Source organism: Lampetra fluviatilis, chromosome 39 (genome assembly GCF_964198595.1).
Source record: "Lampetra fluviatilis chromosome 39, kcLamFluv1.1, whole genome shotgun sequence".
Taxonomy (NCBI): domain Eukaryota; kingdom Metazoa; phylum Chordata; class Hyperoartia; order Petromyzontiformes; family Petromyzontidae; genus Lampetra; species Lampetra fluviatilis.
In genome coordinates this window covers 181,192-207,554 of record NC_136313.1, presented here as the reverse complement: position 1 = coordinate 207,554, position 26,363 = coordinate 181,192, and the positions used below count along the sequence as shown (strand labels likewise).

At 50.5% G+C, this 26,363-nt stretch overlaps 1 protein-coding gene across 2 annotated transcripts in view; it reads right to left on the bottom strand.

The window, feature by feature from the left end:
- Positions 1 to 312: 312 nt before the first annotated feature.
- LOC144945798 (hepatocyte nuclear factor 6-like) overlaps positions 313 to 26,363 on the bottom strand; it is a 33,721-nt gene continuing 7,670 nt past the window's right edge. The window contains exons 2-3 of one of the 2 annotated variants that reach the window (XM_078874325.1): positions 10,271 to 10,394; positions 809 to 896 (exon numbers count right to left, since the gene is read on the bottom strand). In XM_078874325.1, coding sequence (XP_078730451.1) covers positions 890 to 896; positions 10,271 to 10,394 — 131 coding nt within the window. In that variant the 3' untranslated portion in view covers positions 809 to 889. Of the gene's footprint in view, positions 897 to 10,270; positions 10,395 to 26,363 lie in introns of both variants that reach the window. The other variant, XM_078874324.1, reaches the window with a different exon arrangement.

Sequence of the window (26,363 nt, the reverse complement as noted above, 5' to 3'; positions counted from 1 at the left end):
GCAGCCCCCCCCCCCGCATCACGGAGCTCCCGCGGCAGGAGTCGAGGTGGCGCTCTCAACGCAAACGCAGCTTTGAGAATGAGCGCCCTGGAGGAGTGGGGGGGGGGCTCCCAAAGGGAGGGGGTGGTTAAGGTGCTACTAAGACCCGTGACGATCGCCCTTCTTCCCGTGTTCAATTTTGAGGTTTTCAATGTTTTTTGGGTTTTTTTTCCTTTGAAGAAAAAAAATCCATCTTTGGTTTCGTTTGCAACACAATGTTCTTGTGTCAGGGGGGCGGGGAGTGGGGGGAGTGCGGGGGGAGGGGTGGGGGCTAGAGGGGAGGGAGGGGTGGGGGCTAGATGGGAGTGCGGGGGGGGGCGTCTCAGGTGGAGTTACGGTGGGGGGCGGGAGGGGTGCGGCTGCTCTTCACGAGGTCGTCGGCGCAGGCGAAGACTCATCGCCATCGGTCCCTTCGCCTCCTTCCGTTCACATCATCTCCCCTGCGCCGCCCCCTCCCTCTCGCCACTGCCGATCTCACGTCACGCCGCTCCGCACACTCCCTCAAGCCTTGCTGCCGCCTCCGCAGGACGCCGCGGAGGAAGACGAAGGCGGCGGCTGCTGGGAGGAGGAGGCTCCCGCCCCCCCTGACGAGGCGGCCCCCCCCAGCAACCCCCCGCCCTCGTCCTGCCACTTGTCGAGGCTGCGGCGCCGCGCGTTCATGAAGAAGTTGCTGACCGTGGTGAGCTCCAGGCCCAGCTGCTGGGCGATGGTCACCTGCATCTCCTTGGAGGGCCGGCGGTTCTCCTTGAAGATGGCGAGCAGCGTGCGCCTCTGCACGTCGGTGAAGACGAGGCGCGGCTTCTTGGGCTGCGAGGCGCCGCTGTCGCGGCCCTGCTCCTGCTCCTTGCGCTTACAGGCTGCGCGCGCGCGCGCGGTGGTGATGTGGTGGTGGCACACGCGGGACACGTGGAACAAGTGGAGTAGGCGGTACACGTGGGGCACGCGGTGTACGCAGAACGCCGAATGAAACATGGCACATGCAGTACACACGTGCAGCACACACATGCAGAACAGATAGCACGCACACAACGCACGCGCAGTGCACACACAGTACACACGATACACACAGCGCACACACGGTACGTATTATACACGCAGCACATATGGAACACGCAGTGAACACGCAGACCAGCACAGGACGGTACGCCACGGTACAGCACACGCAGCACACACGCGGCACATCACACACACAGCACACACACAGCACACACGCGGCACACACGCAGCACACACGCAGCACACGCAGCACACGCAGCACACATGCAGCACACGCAGCACACACGCGGCACACACGCGGCACATACGGGGCACAGCACACACACAGCACACACAGCACACGCAGCACACAGCACACACACGGCACAGCACACGCACAGAACACACGGGGCACAGCACACGCACAGCACACACGCACAGCACCACCACAGCGTTAGTACACAGGCTGCAGGTCACAACGCACCCAGTGAGTACGCAGTCCGGCGCGACACCGTACACGCAGTACACACGTGAGTACACACGTGAGTACACACGCAGTACACGCGACAAGACTTGCAGCACACACCGACCGCGCCCCCACCCCCCCACTCGTGACAATCCACTGCTGGATGACGGCCTCCCGATGCCTTAGTTACGGGAGGTTGTTTGACCATACTTCACCACGCTGGTCATCGTGGGTTAGTGAAGTGGGGGGGGGGGGGTATCCAGCAGCGGTTCGGACATCTCTCGTCGCCACTGATGTTAGCCGTGGCCAGGAACTCAACTCATAGACGCCTCAAAGACAAAGACCCCCCGTGTAGCCTCAACAGACTCTTGGGGAAAGTGCTGTTAGCGAGTAGCAGCACCTATAGAGGCCGGAACGGCACATGAGGGGGTGGGTGGCCAGCACCATGCCCGGCCACCTTTGTCTCCCCAGTGACGATGTTTACACACCGCAACAGGTACTCATTTGAGGCTGAGTCGACTTCGGGGGGGCCCAGAACCGCTTCAGATATTCGCCACTGGTGTTGGTGGCCGTGAGCGGGAATCGAATTCGGGTCGCCGGGTTTGTAGCGCAGCGCGCTAACCGCTGCGCCACCGCTCTCCAACGCATGGTCTCCACACACGCACTACCCGCGGTATCTCCCAGCCAACGCCAACGCGTGGCCTTGAAGTGGAAAACAAACCTCATAGAGGCGATGTTTCAGGCAAAGGCCCTCCTTCATGGCACGTCGGGGTTATGTGTGCCTGTGCACCCCGCTGACAACCCCCAATCGTCTCATCATCCACACTGCCTTCATCCACCACGCACTGCAAGCCAACACAACTGACCCCGACTCACCCGCCCACGCACCCGCTCACTCACTCAGTTGCTTGTCCACTCACTCAGCTACTCACCCGCTCACTCACCCGCTTGTCCACTCACTCAGCTACTCACCCGTTCGCTCGCTCACTCACCCGCTTGTCCCACTCACTCAGCTACTCACTCGCTCACTCACTCACCCGCTTGTCCACTCGCTCAGCTACTCCCTCGCTCACTCACCCGCTTGTCCACTCACTCAGCTACTCACTCACTCACCCGCTTGTCCACTCACTCAGCTACTCACCCGCTCACTCACTCACCCGCTTGTCCACTCACTCAGCTACTCACTCACTCACCCGCTTGTCCACTCACTCAGCTACTCACCCGCTCACTCACTCACCCGCTTGTCCACTCACTCAGCTACTCACTCACTCACCCGCTTGTCCACTCACTCAGCTACTCACTCACTCACCCGCTTGTCCACTCACTCAACTACTCACCCGCTCACTCACCCGCTTGTCCACTCACTCAGCTACTCACTCACTCACCCGCTTGTCCACTCACTCAGCTACTCACCCGCTCACTAACTCACTCGCCGCACTCAGGGGAGATGTTTTGCTGGCCGCTGTTACCCCACGTGGTGTCACTTTTCTCGGTTCCAATTCCTATATGCGCCCGATACGAATGAATTATGTGAAATATGTTTCAAATGAGCCGGGATATCAGATCATTCGCTCTTTGTCAGCCCTATAAATAAACAGGCACTGCTGTAGTGTTGATACCCAAGGCGGTACCGAATTCTGCTCTGGCCCATGGACTATCATCACACAGCAGCTCACAACACTCGCTCACAAACCCACTCATTAACTCACTCACTCACCACACGGCAGTCCACAACAACACCACAGTAACAGCTCACACCAACACTCACCACGGTACAGGGAACAATAACTCTTACTCACAAGCTCACTAATTCCTCACTCACCACACGACAGTCCACAACAACACCACAGTAACAGCTCACACCAACACTCACTCACCACAGTGCAGGGCAGGGCAACGCTCACTCACAAACCTACTCATTCACTCGCCCACGAAGTCACTCACAAACGGACTCATTCACTCGCCCACGAAGTCACTCACAAACGGACTCAGTCACTCACTCACCAACACTGCAGCTCACAACAACAACAATAATCTCAGTTCGCCACCCACTGGCGGTGACGTCACCATGGCGCTTGTGCCAGGCTAGGTACACTCTGAGGCCAGGTGAAATGTCGAAGGCTCCCTGACAGGAGGTCACGGGACAGACCCAGGTGCCCCATGGGTTGACTGTAAGGTCGAGTCGAGTTTTGTTGACACCCGTATCGCCTTTCTGGCACAAATACGCCACTCAATGCGCCACCATGGCATTCAAACCTTACCCCATGAACATCGGACAAGTCTATACAATGAGAAAAAATAGATATACTTTTACTATCTATAGTTATTTAAAATATAAAAACAAAAGCAAGTTGTGGCTATGAGTTAATTGCCAGTTATCTCAGTCCAAGATGTTAAATAGTGTACGGGCCAGAGAACATCCTTGTTGCACTCCAAGGTGAACAGAAAATGTCTCCGACTCCCGGTCACACAGCTTTACCCGGGCCTGCCCACCACCACGTGTGTACTGTACGTTTAACTTATTTCGCACCGTACGCAGAAAACCGTGCTCATGGGAGGTGCGGGTGTAGGACAATAAACCAAACACAAAAAGCAGTTCTAAAGAAATTATTTTTCAAATCGAGATTTAAAAGCGCATAGCTCCAGTGGCTTCCTAATGTCGGAAGGAAGAACCTTCCAGACGGCCGCAGACGCGCATCTGAAAGCGCGATCCAGTGACCATCTTTGTTCGATGGCTCGCCAAAAGCCGCTGCGAGGATGACCGGAGTTCACGTTGACGAGATCAGCAAGGTATTGTGGTTCATTTGTGGCAAGCACTGTGTGTGTACTGAGTCCAACTTTATAATGTATTCGTGAAGGTCCTTAATGATTGTGAGCAGAGGATCTGGGACTACAAATGCACGTCCGCTGTCGCAGACGGACGAAGGAAATGGTGCCTCGGTGTGAAACCCACATTGGGGCTCAACAAGCCTCTCCTCAGAATTCCTAGCGAGGCAATTTTGAATGCCCCAGTGGTTGTTGCAATCAGTGCGGTGCCCCCTATTAAAAATGGGGAACACAAGGGGGCATCCTTCCAATGCTGTCCTGGTCCACAGAACCCGTCCTGTGGAGCGGACGGATGTAATGACGTCACGCCGGGCAGCCTGCACACAGACGCCACCCTCCCCCAACACTTTCCTGGAGAGTGAATCTCTCCCCGGTGCTTTACCTGGTCTCAAGCTGCGGATCGCCCTTCGCACTTCCTCAACACATCAGCCAACTACTCACACGGAGCGGCTACTTCCTCCAATATTTGAGGCACAGCAACACCAGCTGGGCCGACCCCACCATGCCCTATGATGTGGTTTGGTTGACCAATAGGGAGCCATCCCTCGACCGCACCCGGGCATTGATCAGCCTCCCATTGTATCTTTACCAGATGTAAAAAATTTCCGGCAACAGAACTACGTGGTGGAAAAACGTGTTAAATCATGTAGGAGCTAGAGGACATCCCTGTCGCACCCCAAGGTGAACGGGGAATGATTCTGACTCCCAATCATGGAGCTTTACCCTGGCCAGCCCACCATCATGGAGATCATTAATGATTGTGAGCAGAGTCAGGGACTCTGAAAGCACGACGAACAACCCAGAACCCTGGCCTATTGATGGGAAATCCGCACATCCGTACGGTGCGAAAGAAGATCAACATACACACGTATAACACACGTATCATTGGCCTTGACCAGGTTAATAATGGCCTGAAACCACATTGGGTGCTCGACAAGCCTTTCCTCAGCGTGCCTGGCAAGGTGATCTTCTTGGTTCTTTCGGTAAAGTCACGTAGAATGGAAGTAATAAAATAATAAAATAAAACATTATAAAATAATTCTGCTTGCGTTGTGGCCGAAACGTCGTGAGAATTATTTTATTATGTTTTATTTTATTATTTTATTATTTCCATTCTACGTGACTTTACCGAAAGAACCAAGAAGATGAATCCCTGCAGTCACGAAATGGCAAGGTGATGTTGAATGATCCTTGCCAGAACCTTTCCCGGCACACCGAGGAAGATGTCCCTGTAGTTGTTACAGTCTGTGCGTTCCCCGCCAGACACGCACACAGACACGCACACAGACACACAGAGCCGCAGAGACTAATCCCCATATTGCCTTAACAGACTGTAGGAGCAATGAGCAAGTGCTGTTAGCAAGCACCTTTGTAGGTCGCAAGGCCAACAACACGCTCGACCGCCTTTGTCTCCCCAGTGGCGATGTTTACATACTGCGCCAGTTACTAATTTGAGGTTGCGTCGACCTAGGGGAGGCCCAGGACCGGTTCAGATAATCGTCACTGGGGTCGACCGTGAGCGGGAATCGAACCCGGATCGCCGGGTTCGTAGCACATCGCGCTAACCGCTACGCCACCGCTCTCTACACACAAACACACACGGACACGCGCACACACACAAAGACAAATATCCCCCGTATAGCCTTAACATACTGTTAGGACAAGTGCTGTTAGCGAGCACCTATAAAGGCCGGCACGGCACACGAGGGGGTGGGTGGCCAGCACCACGCCCGGCCGCCTTTGTTTCCCCAGTGGCGATGTTTACACACCGCACCAGGTACTGAATTGAGGCTAAGTCAACCTACACACACACACACAGACACACACACAGACACGCACACAGACACACACACAGACACTCACACAGACACACACACAGACACGCACACAGACACACACACAGACACACACACAGACACACACAGACACACACACAGACACGCACACCGACACCCACAGACGCACAGAGAAGCACGCGTAGGCCGGGGGGGGAAGCCTCTGCCGCACCCGGCGAGGTGATGGACGTCGCTTTGGGGTGGCGGAGGGGAAGGGAGTCGCGCGCACTCGCGACATTCACGGGGGCCCCGTGCTGCTCCGTGCTGCTCCGTGCTGCCCCGTGCTGCCCCACGAGGCGGATCCGATTTTTTAAAATAAAAAATAATCGCGACCAGAAACAATATTCGGATGACATCCCCGTGCCGTGGGTCAGTCTGCAGGCCCGAATGCATCGTTCAGTGGCACCGGCGTGGGCACCTCTTTGTCAATGAACATCTGACCCCCACTACCCTCCCTGCACCCCCCCCCCCCCCCGATAAAAAACGAGAAGCCCGCGTGGCGCGCTGGTGGCTGCACACAGCGTGGCCTGCGATCCAGCGCTGTGGGGGCAGCAGCGGGGGTTGGTGGGTCGCACACAGAGTAGCGATGTTGCCAATCTCCCCTTCACCGTGCGCGTCGGCCGAGGTGCAGTACCCCGCCTCTGCCAGGCGAATGCAGCAGAGTCCAGCGAAGTGTGGACTGAGATCAGCCATCCCATCCGCACGGTGGCGGAGAACGTTCCCTCCCACGTGGATAACAACGCTCACTACCAATTGGCTGAAAACATCTTAACACATAGAGAACCGCAGAGCAAGAGTTGGCGCGGACCCACCGCCAGGAAGCGGTTCCAACTCGCGTCCGTGGCTCTACTCGGCGACCGCGAGGTGATATTTTGCCTCTCGTCTCTCACCACTCTGCCCCCCCATTCCCGTCCTCCTGGCGCTCCCAGCCCCCGCCGTTCCTCGCTGTGCCCCCTCGCCCTGCTGTGCCCAGTCTCCCGCTCCACCTCCCTTCGCGCTCCCCTTCACTGAACCGACTCCCACTGCAGCACGCAGAGCTACCTTCTTCACGATAACCGGCGGCAGCTTCCGATCCTCCCTTAAAACAACTCCCAGCTCAAATTTCGATTTAAAGCTTTCGTGACTGCAGGGATTCATCTTCTTGGTTCTTTCGGTAAAGTCACGTAGAAGGGAAGTAATAAAATAATACAAATATTTCATTTTATTATGTTTTATTTTTATTATTTTATTACTTCCCTTCTACGTGACTTTACCGAAAGAACCAAGAAGATGAACTCCCAGCTCGTCTCCCAGAGCCCCAATCCTGCGGCTACGGCTACTCCCTGTCCCTGTCCTCCAGCAACGACGAGCCGCACCCCAACCCTCATCACTACCCCACTCTTAATAACAACCCCCTTTCTTTATTTCAACCACCATTATCTTAATACACTTTTATAATCGTTGTAAAGCGCCGTATGTCAAGGAGACGCTGCATGACTCGAGGTAATGTCACGTTTGCAATGAATGACGCCGCGATGCAGAGCGAGCGGGGGTAACACGGGTGGGGGTGTGGGGGACGAGGGGCGGGTCCCCTCCCCAACGAGCGACCTCCTCCAGCGCAGATACAAATCGTGGGGCCACAGCGAGCAACCAAACCCCCTGGCTGGGCCCCCCGAGACATCCCCCTCGTATCCTGCACAACTGAGATCTCAAGACGAACGTTACAGCCGGTAAACAAACCTCCAAGATAGCCCTGTAATAACTCCACCTGCATGCGAATCAAACTAAATGTGCTCACTTGTGAGCGCCAATTCCACTCCAGCACGTGGTCTCTGAGTGAGTGCAAGAACCGTGCAAGCATCTGCCTCGATTCTCATCTCAACTTCCAAACCTCACGAACGAAATCGCGAATGAAAAAAGACTGAAGATGTGTATTGTTGTATCCTGTGTCTCGCCGTCGTCTACACGGACACGTGACGCACGCAGCACGTGCCCCCCCCCCCACTCGGTCTCTGTTCATGCCCCGCGATGTTCGGCCTCCTCCTCCTCGGATGGCCATCGCGAGCTGGCAGCTGGAGATTCTAAATGAAAACTTCGCTCGCTGCTGCATTTCGACGCTTTTCGTCCGTTTTGCAGAATGATGCAGGGGTCAGCCGACATCTGAACAACTGCGAGTGGTCCTGTCGCTGGGGTGCTGCAGCTTGCTCGCGTTCTTGCTGGACGTTACATCTGCCCAAACCGATTCGCACAGCAGGTAACCTCGTCGGTGCGATGTGTCACGATGCCTCACGGTGTGATGTGTCATGATGCCTCACTGTGTGATGTGTCATGATGCCTCACTGTGTGATGTGTCATGATGCCTCACTGTGTGATGTGTCATGATGCCTCACTGTGTGATGTGTCACGATGCCTCACGGTGTGATGTGTCACGATGCCTCACGGTGTGATGTGTCATGATGCCTCACTGTGTGATGTGTCACGATGCCTCACTGTGTGATGTGTCACGATGCCTCACTGTGTGATGTGTCACGATACCTCACTGTGTGATGTGTCACGATGCCTCACTGTGTGATGTGTCACGATGCCTCACTGTGTGATGTGTCACGATGCCTCACTGTGTGATGTGTCACGATGCCTCACTGTGTGATGTGTCACGATGCCTCACTGTGTGATGTGTCACGATGCCTCACTGTGTGATGTGTCACGATACCTCACTGTGTGATGTCTCACGATGCCTCACTGTGTGATGTCTCACGATGCCTCACTGTGTGATGTGTCACGATGCCTCACGGTGTGATGTGTCACGATGCCTCACTGTGTGATGTGTCACGATGCCTCACTGTGTGATGTGTCACGATGCCTCACTGTGTGATGTGTCACGATGCCTCACTGTGTGATGTGTCACGATGCCTCACTGTGTGATGTGTCACGATGCCTCACTGTGTGATGTGTCACGATGCCTCACTGTGTGATGTGTCACGATGCCTCACGGTGTGATGTGTCACGATGCCTCACTGTGTGATGTGTCACGATGCCTCACTGTGTGATGTGTCACGATACCTCACTGTGTGATGTGTCACGATGCCTCACTGTGTGATGTCTCACGATGCCTCACTGTGTGATGTGTCACGATGCCTCACGGTGTGATGTCTCACGATGCCTCACTGTGTGATGTGTCACGATGCCTCACGGTGTGATGTCTCACGATGCCTCGCGCTGTGATGCTGCGTGATTTTGGTTTTTCTGCTTTTTCAGCGCTGGCGAGCGAGGCCACTCGCGTGGCTGCGACTCTCGCCCCCCCATCCCCCCACCACCCCCCACCCAGAGTCATCGCCGTCGCTAGCGACATCGAGCTCGACTCGCACAGCTGGAGGAGGAGGGCTGCTTGTTGCTGGCCGCACGTCGTCCTCGCGCACCGCCACGTGGCGAGCCGAGCCGCCCCAGTCGCGACGCGCTGCCCGCGCCCGATGATTGCTACAACGCGCCCCGCGTGCCGCACACACAGAGACAAAGATACCCCGGATAGTTGTAACAGACTGTCGGGGCAAGTGCTGTTAGCGAGCAGCGCCTATGAAGGCCGGCACGGCACACGAGGGGGTGGGTGGCCAGCACCACGTCCGGGCCGCCTTTGTCTCCCTAGTGGCTACGTTGATACACTGCACCAGGTACTCATTTGAGGCTGAGTCGACGTCGGGGAGGCCTAGGGCCGGTTCAGATAATCGCCGATTTTGGCCGGGAGCAGGAAACGAACTCGGAACGCCCCGTTCGTAGCGCAGCGCTAACGGCGTCGAGGTACAACAACAACAACATAGACAGAGACAAAGACCCCCCGGTTAGCCTGTGACAGACTGTTGGGGCGAGTGCACACATGCACACACACATGCACACACACGGGTGCACACACACACATGCACACACATGCAGACACACGGGTACACACACGGGTACACACACACATCAGTCAAGCAGCCATCAGCGCTCTCTACCCCGCCTGAGTGCGCGATCTGAACGGAGATGAGGCGTGAGCATTGGGAATCGCCCCCCCCCCCCCCCCCCCGTCATGGTGAGTGAGATCCTCACCACTCACTCTGCCCCCCTCCCCAACCCGTGCCGTGCCCACAGCAGCAGCAGCAGCAGCGGCGTCGCTCACCGCTGCAGGGGTGCGCGGGGCTCCGCGGGGGGGGCCCGGGGTGCGCGGGGCTCCGCGGGGGGAGCCCGGGGTTTGGTCTCGGCCGAGCGGGTCCCGGGGCCGCGCGCTTTCCCACCGCCCAGGACTGAGGCATAAAGAAAAGCAGCTGCAGTGAGGGCCCACGGGGGGGCCCCGCGAACCCCACCCCCCCACCACCCCAACCCCAACCCACCCCTCCCCGATTAGCCGCCTACGAGCGCCGCTGATGGACTCCGACCAACGCCACGGACGCCCCGCACAGCGCCACGTGCAAGTGGACACAAGCAAAGCCAAAGATCCCCCGTGCAGCCTTAGCAGACGGTTGGGGCGAGTGCTGTTAGCGAGCACCTATAAAGGCCGGCACGGCAAACGAGGGGGTGGCCAACACCACGCCCGGCCGCCTTTGTCTCCCTAGTGGCGATGTTTACACATCGCACCAGGTACTCATTTGAGGCTGAGTCGACCTAGGGGAGGCCCAGGACCGGTCAGATAATCATCAGTGGTGTTGGCCGTGAGAGGGAGTCAAACCCGGGTCGCCAGGTTCGTAGCGCAGTGCGCTAACCGCTACACTACCGCTCCCCACACACACGTACACACAGACACACGGACACACAGACACACGTACACACACACACTAACTCTCTATCAAACACACTAATACAAACACACACTAACTCACACGAACTCACACTAACTCACACAAATATCACCCGTATAGCCGTTGAACACACTGTTGGGCCAAGTGCTGTGCTCGCGAGCCGTATCAAGGCCGGAACGGCACACAAGAGGGGTGGGTGGTCAAGACTCCCCTAGGTCGACTCAGCCTCAAATGAGTACCTGGTGCGGTGTGTAAACATCGCCACCCTGGAAACAAAGGCAGCCGGGCGTGGTTGCTGGCCACCCACCCCCTCGAGTAGCGTACCGGCCTTCTTAGGTGCTCGCTAACACACACTTGCCCGTAAAGTCTGCTAAGGCTATACGGGGGATCTTTGTATTTGCCTCGCTCTCAGTCCGCTCCACACTTCCCTTGCGCACCAATGGAGCCTCCATCTTACGCCTCACACACACACAATGCGTTATCATTGTAACTACAATGTAAATCACACAATGCGTTATCATTGTAACTACAATGTAAATGACACAATGCGTTATCATTGTAACTACAATGTAAATGACACACTGCGTTATCATTGTAACTACAATGTAAATCACACACTGCGTTATCATTGTAACTACAATGTAAATCACACATTGCGTTATCATTGTAACTACAATGTAAATCATACACTGCGTTATCATTGTAACTACAATGTAAATCACACAATGCGTTATCATTGTAACTACAATGTAAATCACACAATGCGTTATCATTGTAACTACAATGTAAATCACACAATGCGTTATCATTGTAACTACAATGTAAATCACACATTGCGTTATCATTGTAACTACAATGTAAATCACACATTGCGTTATCATTGTAACTACAATGTAAATCACACACTGCGTTATCATTGTAACTACAATGTAAATCACACAATACGTTATCATTGTAACTACAATGTAAATCACACAATGCGTTATCATTGTAACTACAATGTAAATCACACACTGCGTTATCATTGTAACTACAATGTAAATCACACACTGCGTTATCATTGTAACTACAATGTAAATCACACAATGCGTTATCATTGTAACTACAATGTAAATCACACACTGCGTTATCATTGTAACTACAATGTAAATCACACAATACGTTATCATTGTAACTACAATGTAAATCATACAATGCGTTATCATTGTAACTACAATGTAAATCACACACTGCGTTATCATTGTAACTACAATGTAAATCATACAATGCGTTATCATTGTAACTACAATGTAAATCATACACTGCGTTATCATTGTAACTACAATGTAAATCACACAATGCGTTATCATTGTAACTACAATGTAAATCACACAATGCGTTATCATTGTAACTACAATGTAAATCACACAATGCGTTATCATTGTAACTACAATGTAAATCACACATTGCGTTATCATTGTAACTACAATGTAAATCACACATTGCGTTATCATTGTAACTACAATGTAAATCACACACTGCGTTATCATTGTAACTACAATGTAAATCACACAATACGTTATCATTGTAACTACAATGTAAATCACACAATGCGTTATCATTGTAACTACAATGTAAATCACACACTGCGTTATCATTGTAACTACAATGTAAATCACACACTGCGTTATCATTGTAACTACAATGTAAATCACACAATGCGTTATCATTGTAACTACAATGTAAATCACACACTGCGTTATCATTGTAACTACAATGTAAATCACACAATGCGTTATCATTGTAACTACAATGTAAATCATACACTGCGTTATCATTGTAACTACAATGTAAATCACACAATGCGTTATCATTGTAACTACAATGTAAATCATACAATACGTTATCATTGTAACTACAATGTAAATCACACAATGCGTTATCATTGTAACTACAATGTAAAGCATACACTGCGTTATCAGTGTAACTACAATGTAAATCATACAATACGTTATTATTGTAACTACAATGTAAATCACACACTGCGTTATCATTGTAACTACAATGTAAATCATACAATACGTTATTATTGTAACTACAATGTAAAGCATACACTGCGTTATCAGTGTAACTACAATGTAAATCATACAATACGTTATTATTGTAACTACAATGTAAATCACACAATGCGTTATCATTGTAACTACAATGTAAATCACACACTGCGTTATCAGTGTAACTACAATGTAAATCATACAATACGTTATTATTGTAACTACAATGTAAATCACACACTGCGTTATCATTGTAACTACAATGTAAATCATACAATACGTTATTATTGTAACTACAATGTAAAGCATACACTGCGTTATCAGTGTAACTACAATGTAAATCATACAATACGTTATCATTGTAACTACAATGTAAATCATACAATACGTTATCAGTGTAACTACAATGTAAATCATACAATACGTTATCATTGTAACTACAATGTAAATCATACAATACGTTATCATTGTAACTACAATGTAAATCAATGCGTAATCGTGACCACGCCATCGTCGTGACGTCATTGGGAATCACTGCTCGACTCGAAGCTTTCGTGAATGCAGCAATTCATATGCTTCGGGTCTTTCGGTGAAGTCACGTAGACAGGTGCAGAGAAAATAACAAAAAAATACAAAAAACTACAACGTTTCGATCTCAACACAAGCGTTCGTCATCATCCTCTTCCTGATGACGAACGCAAAGAGAATGGGAATCACTGCGTTATTGTAATATATACATACTTATATAATCCACACTATACACACGTGTACGCATCACGTATACACAATTATAAAGTCCACACTCTTTACTCGTGTATGCATCACTTATATATGCACACAGTCCACATTATGCCCATGTCTATGTATCACATCTACATATACACACACACATAGTCCGTAAAATACGTGTATGTATAACCTATCGGCATATACAAGACAAAGATCCCCCTCATAGCCTTAACAGACTGTTGGGGCAAGTGCCGTTAACGAGCACCTATGAAGGCCGGCACGGCACGCGAGGGGATGTGTGGCCAGCACCACGCCCGCATAGACGTACACACACACAGACACACACACACAGACACACACAGACACACACAGACACACACACAGACACACACAGACAGAGACACACACAGACAGAGACACACACAGACAGAGACACACACAGACACACACACAGACACACACACACAGACACACACAGACACACACAGACACACACAGACACACAGACTCACACACAGACACACACACAGACACACACACAGACACACAGACACACACACAGACACACACATACACACACACAGACACACACACACACAGACACACACACACAGACACACACAGACTCACACACAGACACACACACACACACACAGACACACACACAGACACACACACACAGAGACACACGCACACACAGAGAGAGAGAGAGACAGTAGACCGAGGTTCCAACGACGCAGCGTCGAAGCGATGATTGTCCATTCAGCAGGCTGGGTGCACGTGCGTGTACTCGTGTGGGTACATACGGACTGTTCTTTAAATTAAGGTACATTGGGAATTCTCTTCCTCACCACCACCACCATCATCGATTCCATTCCCTCAAGCGCTTACAAATCATAACATCGCCGCTAAATTCAAGAGAAACGCGTTACACTCTTACCTCTTAAAACTTTGATAATATTAGATTAGAATCTAATATCATCGTATATTTATATAGCCAGTGCCTTCACTCAAGGGGCTTGACGTAGCTTACAAAACGGCGACAGAGAATGGAATATTGTAGTTGGCAGGGGCGGTGCAAGGTTGAAGGAATGCGTGACGGCGATCGAGGGGCGCTTCGGGATCACGAAATGGAAGGGGAGGGAGGGAAAGGAGTGGAGGGGCGAGGGAAGAGAATGGGCAGTAGAGAAGAGGTGAGGCGTTAAGAGGGGAATGGAGGGAGGCTAAGGAAGGGTCTCTGCTTCATATACAGGGGCAGTGTTGAGTCTATGGGCAGTGTTAGTCTATGGGCAGTGTTAGTCTATGGGCAGTGTTGAGTCTATGGGCAGTGTTAGTCTATGGGCAGTGTTGAGTCTATGGGCAGTGTTAGTCTATGGGCAGTGTTGAGTCTATGGGCAGTGTTGAGTCTATGGGCAGTGTTGAGTCTATGGACAGTGTTGAGTCTATGGGCAGTGTTGAGTCTATGGGCAGTGTTAGTCTATGGGCAGTGTTGAGTCTATGGGCAGTGTTGAGTCTATGGGCAGTGTTGAATCTATGGGCAGTGTTAGTCTATGGGCAGTGTTGAGTCTATGGGCAGTGTTAGTCTATGGGCAGTGTTGAGTCTATGGGCAGTGTTAGTCTATGGGCAGTGTTGAGTCTATGGGCAGTGTTGAGTCTATGGGCAGTGTTGAGTCTATGGGCAGTGTTAGTCTATGGGCAGTGTTGAGTCTATGGGCAGTGTTAGTCTATGGGCAGTGTTGAGTCTATGGGCAGTGTTAGTCTATGGGCAGTGTTGAGTCTATGGGCAGTGTTGAGTCTAGGGGCAGTGTTGAGTCTATGGTGCAGTGTTGAGTCTATGGGCAGTGTTGAGTCTATGGTGCAGTGTTGAGTCTATGGTGCAGTATTGAGTCTATGGGTAGTGCTAAGTCTATGGGCAGTGTTGAGTCTATGGGTAGTGTTGAGTCTATGGTGCAGTGTTGAGTCTATGGGCAGTGTTGAGTCTATGGGTAGTGTTGAGTCTATGGGTAGTGCTAAGTCTATGGGCAGTGTTGAGTCTATGGGTAGTGTTGAGTCTATGGTGCAGTGTTGAGTCTATGGGCAGTGTTGAGTCTATGGGTAGTGTTGAGTCTATGGGCAGTGTTGAGTCTACGGGCAGTGTTGAGTCTATGGGCAGTGTTGAGTCTATGGGCAGTGTTGAGTCTATGGGCAGTGTTGAGTCTATGGGCAGTGTTGAGTCTATGGGTAGTGTTGAGTCTATGGGCAGTGTTGAGTCTATGGGCAGTGTTGAGTCTATGGTGCAGTATTAAGTCTATGGGTAGTGTTGAGTCTATGGGCAGTGCTAAGTCTATGGGCTGTGTTGAGTCTATGGGCAGTGTTGAGTCTATGGTGCAGTATTGAGTCTATGGGTAGTGTTGAGTCTATGGGCAGTGCTAAGTCTATGGGCAGTGTTGAGTCTATGGGCAGTGTTGAGTCTATGGGCAGTGTTGAGTCTATGGGTAGTGTTGAGTCTATGGGCAGTGTTGAGTCTATGGGCAGTGTTGAGTCTATGGTGCAGTATTGAGTCTATGGGTAGTGTTGAGTCTATGGGCAGTGCTAAGTCTATGGGCTGTGTTGAGTCTATGGGCAGTGCTAAGTCTATGGGCTGTGTTGAATCTATGGGCAGTGTTGCTCAATGTTGATTCCAGTAGAGGGGTGCAAGAAGGGAACGAGACTGGGCCCAGAAACGGTGAAAGGAGACAACGCACGGGGGTTGTGTTTGGGGTCTGTGAGGGTACTCTGTTACTCTTTTTATTTTACCAGGTAATGCCCACTGAGCTATATCGATATTTTTGTTAAAGTTACCTGGCCATCACAAATGATATCTCAACGAAACAGCTTATCCCGTGGACATGTATAGCAGCCACATACTGTAAACGCGTGATGTTGATTCGAAATGTGAAGGAAAATATCCGAGGATCCGGAGAAAAATCCACGCGGCTATGGAGAGAGAGAGGGAGACGCGGTCTCTAAATACACAGCAGGCGTCAGAGTCGCGATCGAACCCATGGTTTCCTGCATAGCAGGCGAGGTTGTTAACATCTTGCCCCACTGGAATCAACTTCCCTTGCACATTAAGCAATACGGGGTGGGGGTGGGGGTATTTGTTCTGTTCATCTTATCTCCGTTTCAGCGTCTAACGCGATTATCCGGCAACAGTGGCCCGCATAATCGGATCTGAGGCGGGAAGGAGCGGCCGCAGCGCGCTCAGCAGGGCCCCCGACTCGCTCCCTCGACTGCCACCAGCGCTCCAGGCTCCCGCCATAGCATCGCTGGCAGTGCGGACATCGTCAGCAGCAGCAGCGGCAGCAGCATTACTCCTGGGACTCCAGCACCACTCCTGCTCGTGTCATCATTCTTCATCATTCTTCATCATTTACCGATAATATCGCAGTGCTAGCGTGGCCATCGGAACGCGTCCGAGAGTCCGTCCATGGGAGTGAGGTGGAGCGATGGAATAGCTGCGTGCGTGCGGGGCAAGGCGAGGATTGTCGGCTCGGCAATCCTCGCCTTGTGCTTGCTGGCGGAGGAGGTGGCCCTTCTCCACGGGGTCAAGTTTGAGTTCCAGGGTCATTCTGTGACACCCAAGACGTTAAGAGCTCAAAAGACCCGGGGGGTAGCAGCGTCACCAGCCGGTGAGGATCCTGTCCCTGCTGTCAGCAGGGGGCCATGGCCGCTACCGTGTGGCCCCATTGAGCAGCCTCGCCTGATCATTCATCCCGCAGCCTCTGCACGAGTTTATCTTCAATCTCACCTTTAATTCTCACACTTGGACTCTCCGCCGTCAACTTCCCTGGCTTCCCGTTAACGACACCGCTGTCTTTTCAATTACCTGAAGCTCGTCTTTAAATCTCTCCATGGCCGTGCCCCCTCCTCATCTCGCCTCTCTCATCTCCTCCCATGTCCCCTCCTCTCGTCCTCTTCGTTCCCAATCCTCTCTCCGTCTCTCTGTCCCTCCTTCTCCCGTGTTCGGTCCTTCTCCCTCCTGTATCCTTCCCACTCGCATCAAGTACCCCTGGTACAATGAGCAGCACCCCCCCCCCCCCCCCCCCATAGACTCAACGTATGTATGTAAGTATGTTGGACTTCTTTCGCACCGTACCAACCGTGCAACACTGCCCATAACCCAACACTGCCTATAGACTCAACACTGCCCATAGACTCAACACTGCACCATAGACTCAACACTGCCCATAGACTCAACACTGCCCATGGACACTTCCCATAGACTCAACACTGCCCATAGACTCAACACTCCCCATGGACACTTCCCATAGACTCAACACTGCCCATAGACTCAATACTGCCCATAGACTCAATACTGCCCATAGACTCAACACTGCCCATGGACACTTCCCATAGACTCAACACTGCCCATAGACTCAACACTGCCCATAGACTCAACACTGCCCATGGACACTTCCCATAGACTCAACACTTCCCCTGTAGATGAAGCAGTCCCGCTCCTTAACCTCCTCCCCGTCTCTATTTCCCATTCCCTCCCCTCCCCTCGCCCCTCCCCTCCTTCCCGTCCCTCCCCTGCCCTGTTGTGATCCTGAAGCACCCCTCTATCGCTGTCACTCATTCCTCAGCCCTGTCAATTTAATCATTCCATTGTCACCGTTTCGTTCAATTATGTCAAGCGCTTTTGAGTGAAGGCGCTCGCTACATAAATGCAGATGACATTGTTTGATGTTGTCATTATTGCAGTCTTGCCAGGACGCGTTACACTCACTGCGGGTTTCCGACAATATGTCGTCGTCTTCGTCAACAACACGAACGAACGCCGCCGCCAACGCTCCCGCGTGAACGTCGCCACGACGTCGCCACGACGTCCACGCCCGGACGGGAGCCCCCGTCGCGGCGCGCTCGCAGGCGCGTCACTCTCCGTGACTCATTCCGCCTGTTCGTGGACTCGTGTTGCTCACGCGCTCATTTGTCATTGTTTAGATGTTGATTCGTGCGTTCATTTGTCATTTTTCGTTTATTTGTGATTATTGGTGTGTGGATTTGTGTAAATTCTCGTGTTTATTTGTGACAATTCACGTGTTGATTTGTGACAATTCGCGTGTTTATTTGTGACAATTCGCGTGTTTATTTGTGATAATTATCGTGTTTATTTGTGACACTTCTCGTGTTTATTTGTGACAATTCGCGTGTTTATTTGTGACAATTCGTGTGTTTATTTGTGACTATTCGTGTGTTTATTTGTGACAATTCGTGTGTTTATTTGTGCCGATTCTCGTGTTTATTTGTGTAAATTTTCGTGTTTATTTGTGACAATTCACGTGTTTATTTGTGTCAATTCTCGTGTTTGTGTAAATTCTCGTGTTTATTTGTGACAATTCTCGTGTTTATTTGTGTCAATTCTCGTGTTTATTTGTGTAAATTCTCGTGTTTATTTGCGACAATTCACGTGTTTATTTGTGACAATTCGCGTGCTTATTTATGACAATTTGTGTGTTTATTTGTGAATATTTTGTGCTTATTTGTGACAATTCGTGTGTTTATTTGTTAATATTTTTGTGTTTATTTGTGACAATTCGCGTGTTTATTTGTGAATATTTTTATGCTTATTTGTGACAATTCGTGTGTTTATTTGTGACAATTCGTGTGTTTATTTGTGACAATTCGCGTGTTTATTTGTAACAATTCTCGTGTTTATTGGTGACAATTTGCGTGTTTATTTGTGACAATTCGTGTGTTTATTTGTGACAATTCTCGTGTGTATTTGTGTAAATTTTCGTGTTTATTTGTGAATATTTTTGTGCTTATTTGTGATACTTCTTGTGTTTATTTGTGACAATTCGCGTGTTTATTTGTGACAATTCTCGTGTCTATTTGTGACAATTCGCGTGTTTATTTGTGAATATCCGAGTGTTTATTTGTGATTAGTCGATTATTAATTTGAAATTATTTGTGTAATTAGTTGTGATTATTCGCGTGTTTAATTGTGACAATTTGCGTGTTTATTTGTGATTATTCGATCGTTACATTTGGATTATTTGAGTGTTTATTTGTAATTGTTCGATTTGGTAAGTTGTGATTATTCACGTGTTTATTTGTGACAATTCGAGTGTTTATTTGTGAATATTTGTGTTTATTTTTTATTAATCGGGTGATTATTGGTGATTATTTTAATGTTTATGTGATTATTTGATTGTTAATTTGTGATTATTCGATTGTTAATTTGTGACAATTCGCGTGTTTATTTGGAATTATTAGATTATTTATTGGTGATAACTTTTAGTGTTTACTTGTGATCAGTCGGGTGTTTATTTGTGTTTATTCTACGTGGGTGTCAAGCCGGCTGGGCTGAGATCACTGACGGCGGCGCTTCTTGACTTTAACAGCGAGCGATTACAGTCACTCGCTCTACTTACAGACACACATAGTACACTCTTCACTAGGAGGGGAATTACAATAAAAACATGTTCATGTAACGTCAATATTGACGTGTTTCTTCATGTTTATCTACGTTTAAATGTTCCTGTTATATTGTGTATAATTACGCGTTTATTCGCGTATTTGGCTGGATGCGACATTCACTGTGTAAAAGCAAACTGTCTGCGTTATAGATGCAAGATGTGTGTACACTGTGTGTGTGTGTACACTGTGTGTGTGTGTGTACACGTGCATCACGTGTACACACACACACACAGTGTACACGTGATGCACGTGTAAAGGTGCTTACTCGCTCACAGTGACTTGCCCCAACATTCTGCTGAAAGGGGTGAGACGGGGGATCTTTTCTCTTGCACGTGAGTGGGGAGCGGTGGGTGTAGTGGTTTGCGCTACGAACCCGGCGACCCGAGTCCGATTCCCGCTCACGGCCAACACCAGTGACGATTATCTGAACCGGGCCTGGGCCTCCCCTATTTCGACTCAGCCTCAAATGAGTACCGAGTGCGGTGTGTAAACATCGCCACTGGGGAGACAAAGGCGGCCGGGCGTGGTGTTGGTGACGCACCCCCCCTTCGTGTGCTGTGCCGGTTGTTCGCTCACAACGCGTGCCGCAAAAGTCTGTCGAGGCTTTACGGCAGCGGTGAGCAGACTGAGATCACACGGTGAGCAGACTGAGATCACACAGTGAGCGCACTGAGGTCACACGGTGAGCAGACTGAGACCCCCAGAAAGGGCATCTCGCAGCTCCTGGGGATGCGTGCACCCCTGGCTAAGGACCACTGCTTTACGGGGAATCGTTGTCGTTGTATGTATGTGCGAGTGATTGTGTGTGTTTATCTATGGCCGTAACGTGCACATAGCTTGGCACAAGCGCCGTGGTGACGTCACCGCCACTCAGTGGTGAATGGCGGTCGTTGTATATCTATATGTGTAGGTGTGTATATGTATATATGTGTATTCAGTATTTGTGTATGTACGTGTGTATATATGTGTATGTGCATTTGTATGTGTATGTGTGTGCAGTATATGCTTGTACGTCACTGTGTCTTTGTATAGTATATTAATGCATGTCTCTGTGTACGTCTTTATTCTGGATGCGTGTGTACGTGTGTGTACCTGTGTGTGTACCTGTGTGTGCGTGTGTACCTGTGTGTGTACCTGTGTGTGTGCGTGTGTACCTGTGTGTGTACCTGCGTGTGTACCTGTGTGTGTCTACGTGTGTGTGTGTACCTGTGTGTGTACCTGCGTGTGTACCTGTGTGTGTCTACGTTTGTGTGTGTACCTGTGTGTGTATCTGTGTGTGTACCTGTGTGTCTACCTGTGTGTGTCTACGTGTGCGTGTGTACCTGTGTGTGTACCTGTGTGTGTACCTGTGTGTGTGTGTCTACGTGGGGGGGGCGGTCTGGCAGCGGTGAGCGCTACGCTGCGCGACGAACCCCACGGCCCCAATTCGATCCCCGCTCACGACCAACAGCAGCGACGATTATTATATGAACCGGTCCTCGGCCTGCCCTAGTAGACTCAGCCTCAAATGGGTACCGAGTGCGATGTGTAAACATCGCCACTAGGGAGACAAAGGCGGCCGGGCGTGGTGCTGGCCACGCACCCCCACGCGTACCGTGGCGGCCTTTATAGGAGCTACTCTCGAACAGCACTTGTCCCAACAGTCTGTCCAGGCTACACGGGGGATCTTTGTCTTTCGTCTGTGTGTGTGTACGTGTAAATGTATGTATATGTGCGTGTACGTGTAAATGCATGTATCTGTGTGGGCACGTGTGTATGTATTTATAGGTAGACTCAGCCTCAAATGAGTACCTGGTGAGATGTGTAAACATCGCCACTAGGGAGACAAAGGCGGCCCGGTGTGGAGTTGGTCACCCACCCCCTCGCGTGCCGTGCCGGCCTTGATAGGTGCTCGCAAACAGCACTTGCCCCAACAGTCTGTCCAGGCTATAAGGGGATCTTTGTCTTTGTTGTGTATGTGTGAATGCATGTTTATGTATGTGTGTACGTGTGTATGTATATATGTGTGTATGTATGTCTTTGTGTGTGTACGTGTGTATGTATGTATTTGTGTGTGTACGTGTGTATGTATGTATGTCTTTGTGTGTGTTTGTGTATGTATGTCTTTGTGTGTACGTGTGTATGTATGTCTTTGTGTGTGTACGTGTGTATGTATGTATTTGTGTGTGTACGTGTGTATGTATGTCTTTGTGTGTGTACGTGTGTATGTATGTATATGTGTGTGTACGTGTGTATGTATGTCTTTGTGTGTGTACGTGTGTATGTGTGTATATATGTGTGTTTGTGTATGTATGTCTTTGTGTGTGTACGTGTGTATGTATGTCTATGTGTGTGTGTGTATGTATGTCTACGTGTGTGTACGTGTGTATGTATGTTTTTGTGTGTGTACGTGTGTATGTATGTATATGTGTGTGTATGTGTGTATGTATGTCTATGTGTGTGTGTGTATGTATGTCTATGTGTGTGTACGTGTGTATGTATGCCTATGTGCCTTTGTACATTTGTGGGGAGCGGTAGCGTGGCGGTTAGCGCGCTGCGCTATGAACCCGGCGACACGAATTTGATATCCGCTCACGGCCAACACCAGCGACGATTATCTGCACCGGTCCTGGGCCTCCCCTAGGTTGACTCAGCTTCCAATGAGCACAGCGCGGTGCGTGAACATCGCCACTCGGGATGGCCTTCGTGTGTACTCGCTAACGGCACTTGCCCCGACTATATGTTGAGGCTATACGGGGGTTCTTTAGTCTATGTGTACGTGTGAGGCACTCGCGACCTTCCCACGGGAGATTCCCGCAGACCCCGCGACGATGATGATGACGCCAGCGCGTTTCCATCCACAGCCGAGTGCCGCGACTTCCATCAGCGACTCCGCGTTGCCCGCGACGACTCTTGCTGCTCATCGTTGTCTATCGTTCATCGTACTCGATGTATCGACTTCATCACCAATCTATCAACATCATTACAAACGTCGTTATTCTATTTGCTATCGGGTGCCACTATCATCACGACTGCTGTGATGATGCACCAGTAGTGTCTTTGTCATCACGTCTGCCGTGATGGTGCCACTGTCATCACGACTGCCGTGTTGATGCCACTGTCATCACGACTGCCGTCTTGATTAACCCGCTGCTGTTCGTGTCAATATCATTAGAAAACCATTATTGTTGATAACAATATTACTACGATGTATTTCAAGATACTCGTGTCTACTGTAATTGCTATCGATAATTTATCATCATCATAACCAACCGTTGCCATTATATCGCAATACGATTACTATCATCCTTAATAATATAATTACTATCCAGTAATATTATATTTATTATAATAATCAGAATTGCTAGAATATTATAATAATCAGTATTGCTAGAATATTATAATAATCATATTGCTAGAATATTATAATAATCAGTATTGCTAGAATATTATAATAATCAGAATTGCTAGAATATTATAATAATCAAAATACAGGATAATTATCATCAACGGTGCTATTCATCATAATGACAAGCATCGCCATGGCAATGGTAGTTAGCCCGGCCGCCTTTGTCTCCCCAGAGCTGATGTTTACTACACACCGCACCAGGTACTCGTTTTAAGGCTGAGTTACATAGGAGACGCCCAGGGCCGGTTCCAATGACCATTACTGGTCGTGGTGGTCGCCATGAGCGCGAGTCGAACTCGCTCTAGTCTCTGCTGGCTTCAATCGGCCATGGACCTCGTAACAATCGCAACAGCGACAAACCCTGATGTGGTTATGGCAATGATGATAACAATACTAACAACCAATGCAACATCATGATTTTATATCCAGACAATGATAACGATACCAGGCCACTGCAGTCGCCCCACTGGTGGTGGTTGCTGTGGCTGTACCTTTGCCAAGTTTCAGCTCTCCAACGTTTCTAGAACATTCTCGCTCTCGATTGCATCAGTCAACCACGAACGCGTGTTTATGAGATGCACAAGCAAATCGGACGCCTCCTGTCACACGCACGTCGCCCACACGGCATTGATTCTGGGATGTGCATTTGTTGAGTAGCAGTGTTTCAAAACAAGAAACCTCTGGGCCGGTTTCGACATTCAGCGTCTCAAAATTGAACCTTTTTTGCCAGTATCAAAGGATGTAAACTAAGAATAGGTTTTACCCTTTCTGGCAATAAGACACGAGGTAGTAAGATGTTCAAACGCCAAAGAGCAACCTGTTCGCCTTTTGGAGTTCTCTGGTCTGACGCTGGTGAGACAAGGCCCGAAAGAAGGCTGCTGTCTCTGGTGTAGGCCAATCCGTCCCAATGCCCATGTGTTAATTACCAGAGCACGTGTGTTGTTTGCATGTTCACCACACGTATCGTGTGCGGTTAATGCAGACTGGATTCCTTGCAAAAGGTTTCTATTTGGTGTTTAAACATCTTAACACCACCTGTTTTATTGCCATAAAGGGTCACACCTATTCTTATTTGTCACATTCAGCATCTCATCATCAGCAGCAGAGGATTTGCTTAAAACCAATGCTGTTGAACCGCCAGACACTGATACGCAGGGACCCCCCTCCCTGTTGGTTACGGGTCCCAGCTCGCCGCGCGCAGCGCTACAACGGAGAAGATCAGCAACTCGAGCGACGTTGCACCCCGTGGCCATTCACCAGCGGCAGTGGAGTCGAGTCGAGGACGTGAGGCTTGGGAAGAGAGAATGCACGTGGGAGAGGGGGAGGGGAGAGGGAGATTGTGCAAGGGATGGAGAAGGAAGTGGAGAAACGGGAGCACATGGGCCAGGAGAGGGAGGAAGAAGTGGCGGCTACGCGCGGGTCTCGACGCTGCTGCTGCTGCACGGACGAGCGGCGTCTGTTTCCACAGTGGGCGGGGCGTGGGGAGAGATTCCGAGTTGGGGGGGGGGCGCACAGAGGCCACGTGGTTTACGGGTGGCTCGAGCTGGTTGACAGCGAGGTGACGTCACGGAGCTCTTGGCTCTCCGTGTTCACGGCCTCACGATCTCCGGTCCTCGCCTTTGCAAGATCGCCGCTCATCTCCCGCTCCGCTCAAATACGAACGAAGTAGCAAAACATGCTGCACGCGCCTGATGATTGAAAACGACGCCCCCATGCGTATAGCCTTGAACAGACTGTTGGGGTAAGTGCTGTTATCGAGCACGTATGAGGGCCCAAGCGGCACACGGGCGGACGGTGTGGCCACCACCATACCCGGTCACCTTTGTCTCCCCAGTGCTGATGTTTGCACACAGCACGAGGTAGTAATTTTAAGGCTGATCCGACCTAGAGGAGGCCCAGGACCGGTTCAAATATTCGCCACACACAAAGGCACAGATTCCCCGTATAGCCTTCACATACTTTTGGGGCAAGTGTGGTTAGCGGTACACGAAAGAATTGGGTGGCCAGCACCACACCTGTCTCCCCAGTGGCAATATTAACTAATTTGAGGCTGAGTCGACCTAGGGGAGGCTCAGACAATCGTCACTGGTGTTGGTGGCCGTAAGCGGGATTCGAACCGAGTGGCCGGGTTCGTAGTGCAGTGCGTAACCGCTAGACTACCGCTCCCCACTCACACCCACACACAGACACACACACAGACACACACACAACACACAGACACCCACACACAGACACACACACAGACACACACACAGACACACACACAGACACACACACAGACACACACACAGACACACACACAACACACAGACACACACACAGACACACACAACACACAACACACAGACACACACACACAGACACAACAACAACCGCCTTTCGCCGTTACGTGCCAGTGACGTCACGAGGGCGCTTGTGCCAGGCTATGTGAACTTTAAGGACACGTGAAATGTCGAGGGCTCGCTGGCAGGAGTTCATGGAGCAGACCCAGGTGCCATGGGTTGACTGACTGAGATGACTGACAGATGCACCATCTGTACCCCCAACTGTACCAACTTGCTGTGATTTAGCCACCCGGCGCTGCGCTCGTTGTTGTGAGCGTCGCTCATCTGCCCTCCGTTGTTGCTGGAAGGCGACTGCCTCCAACTGCCCAGTAGCAGCGTCCTTCATGAACCTCTTCCACAGAGGTCGATTTCAGCTCCACGTCTTCCTGGACCACATTACTCCATCTCTTCTCTAGCTCGTGCCGTGTCCGTTTAATCCCCTCTATCCAGCCAAACAAAAGCTGATTGGGTATGCGGTGGCTGGGCATGGGGGCTATATGACCCAGCCAACGCAGTCTTGCCAGCCGGAGCTCACCAATACTATGCCCAAATCTTTCAA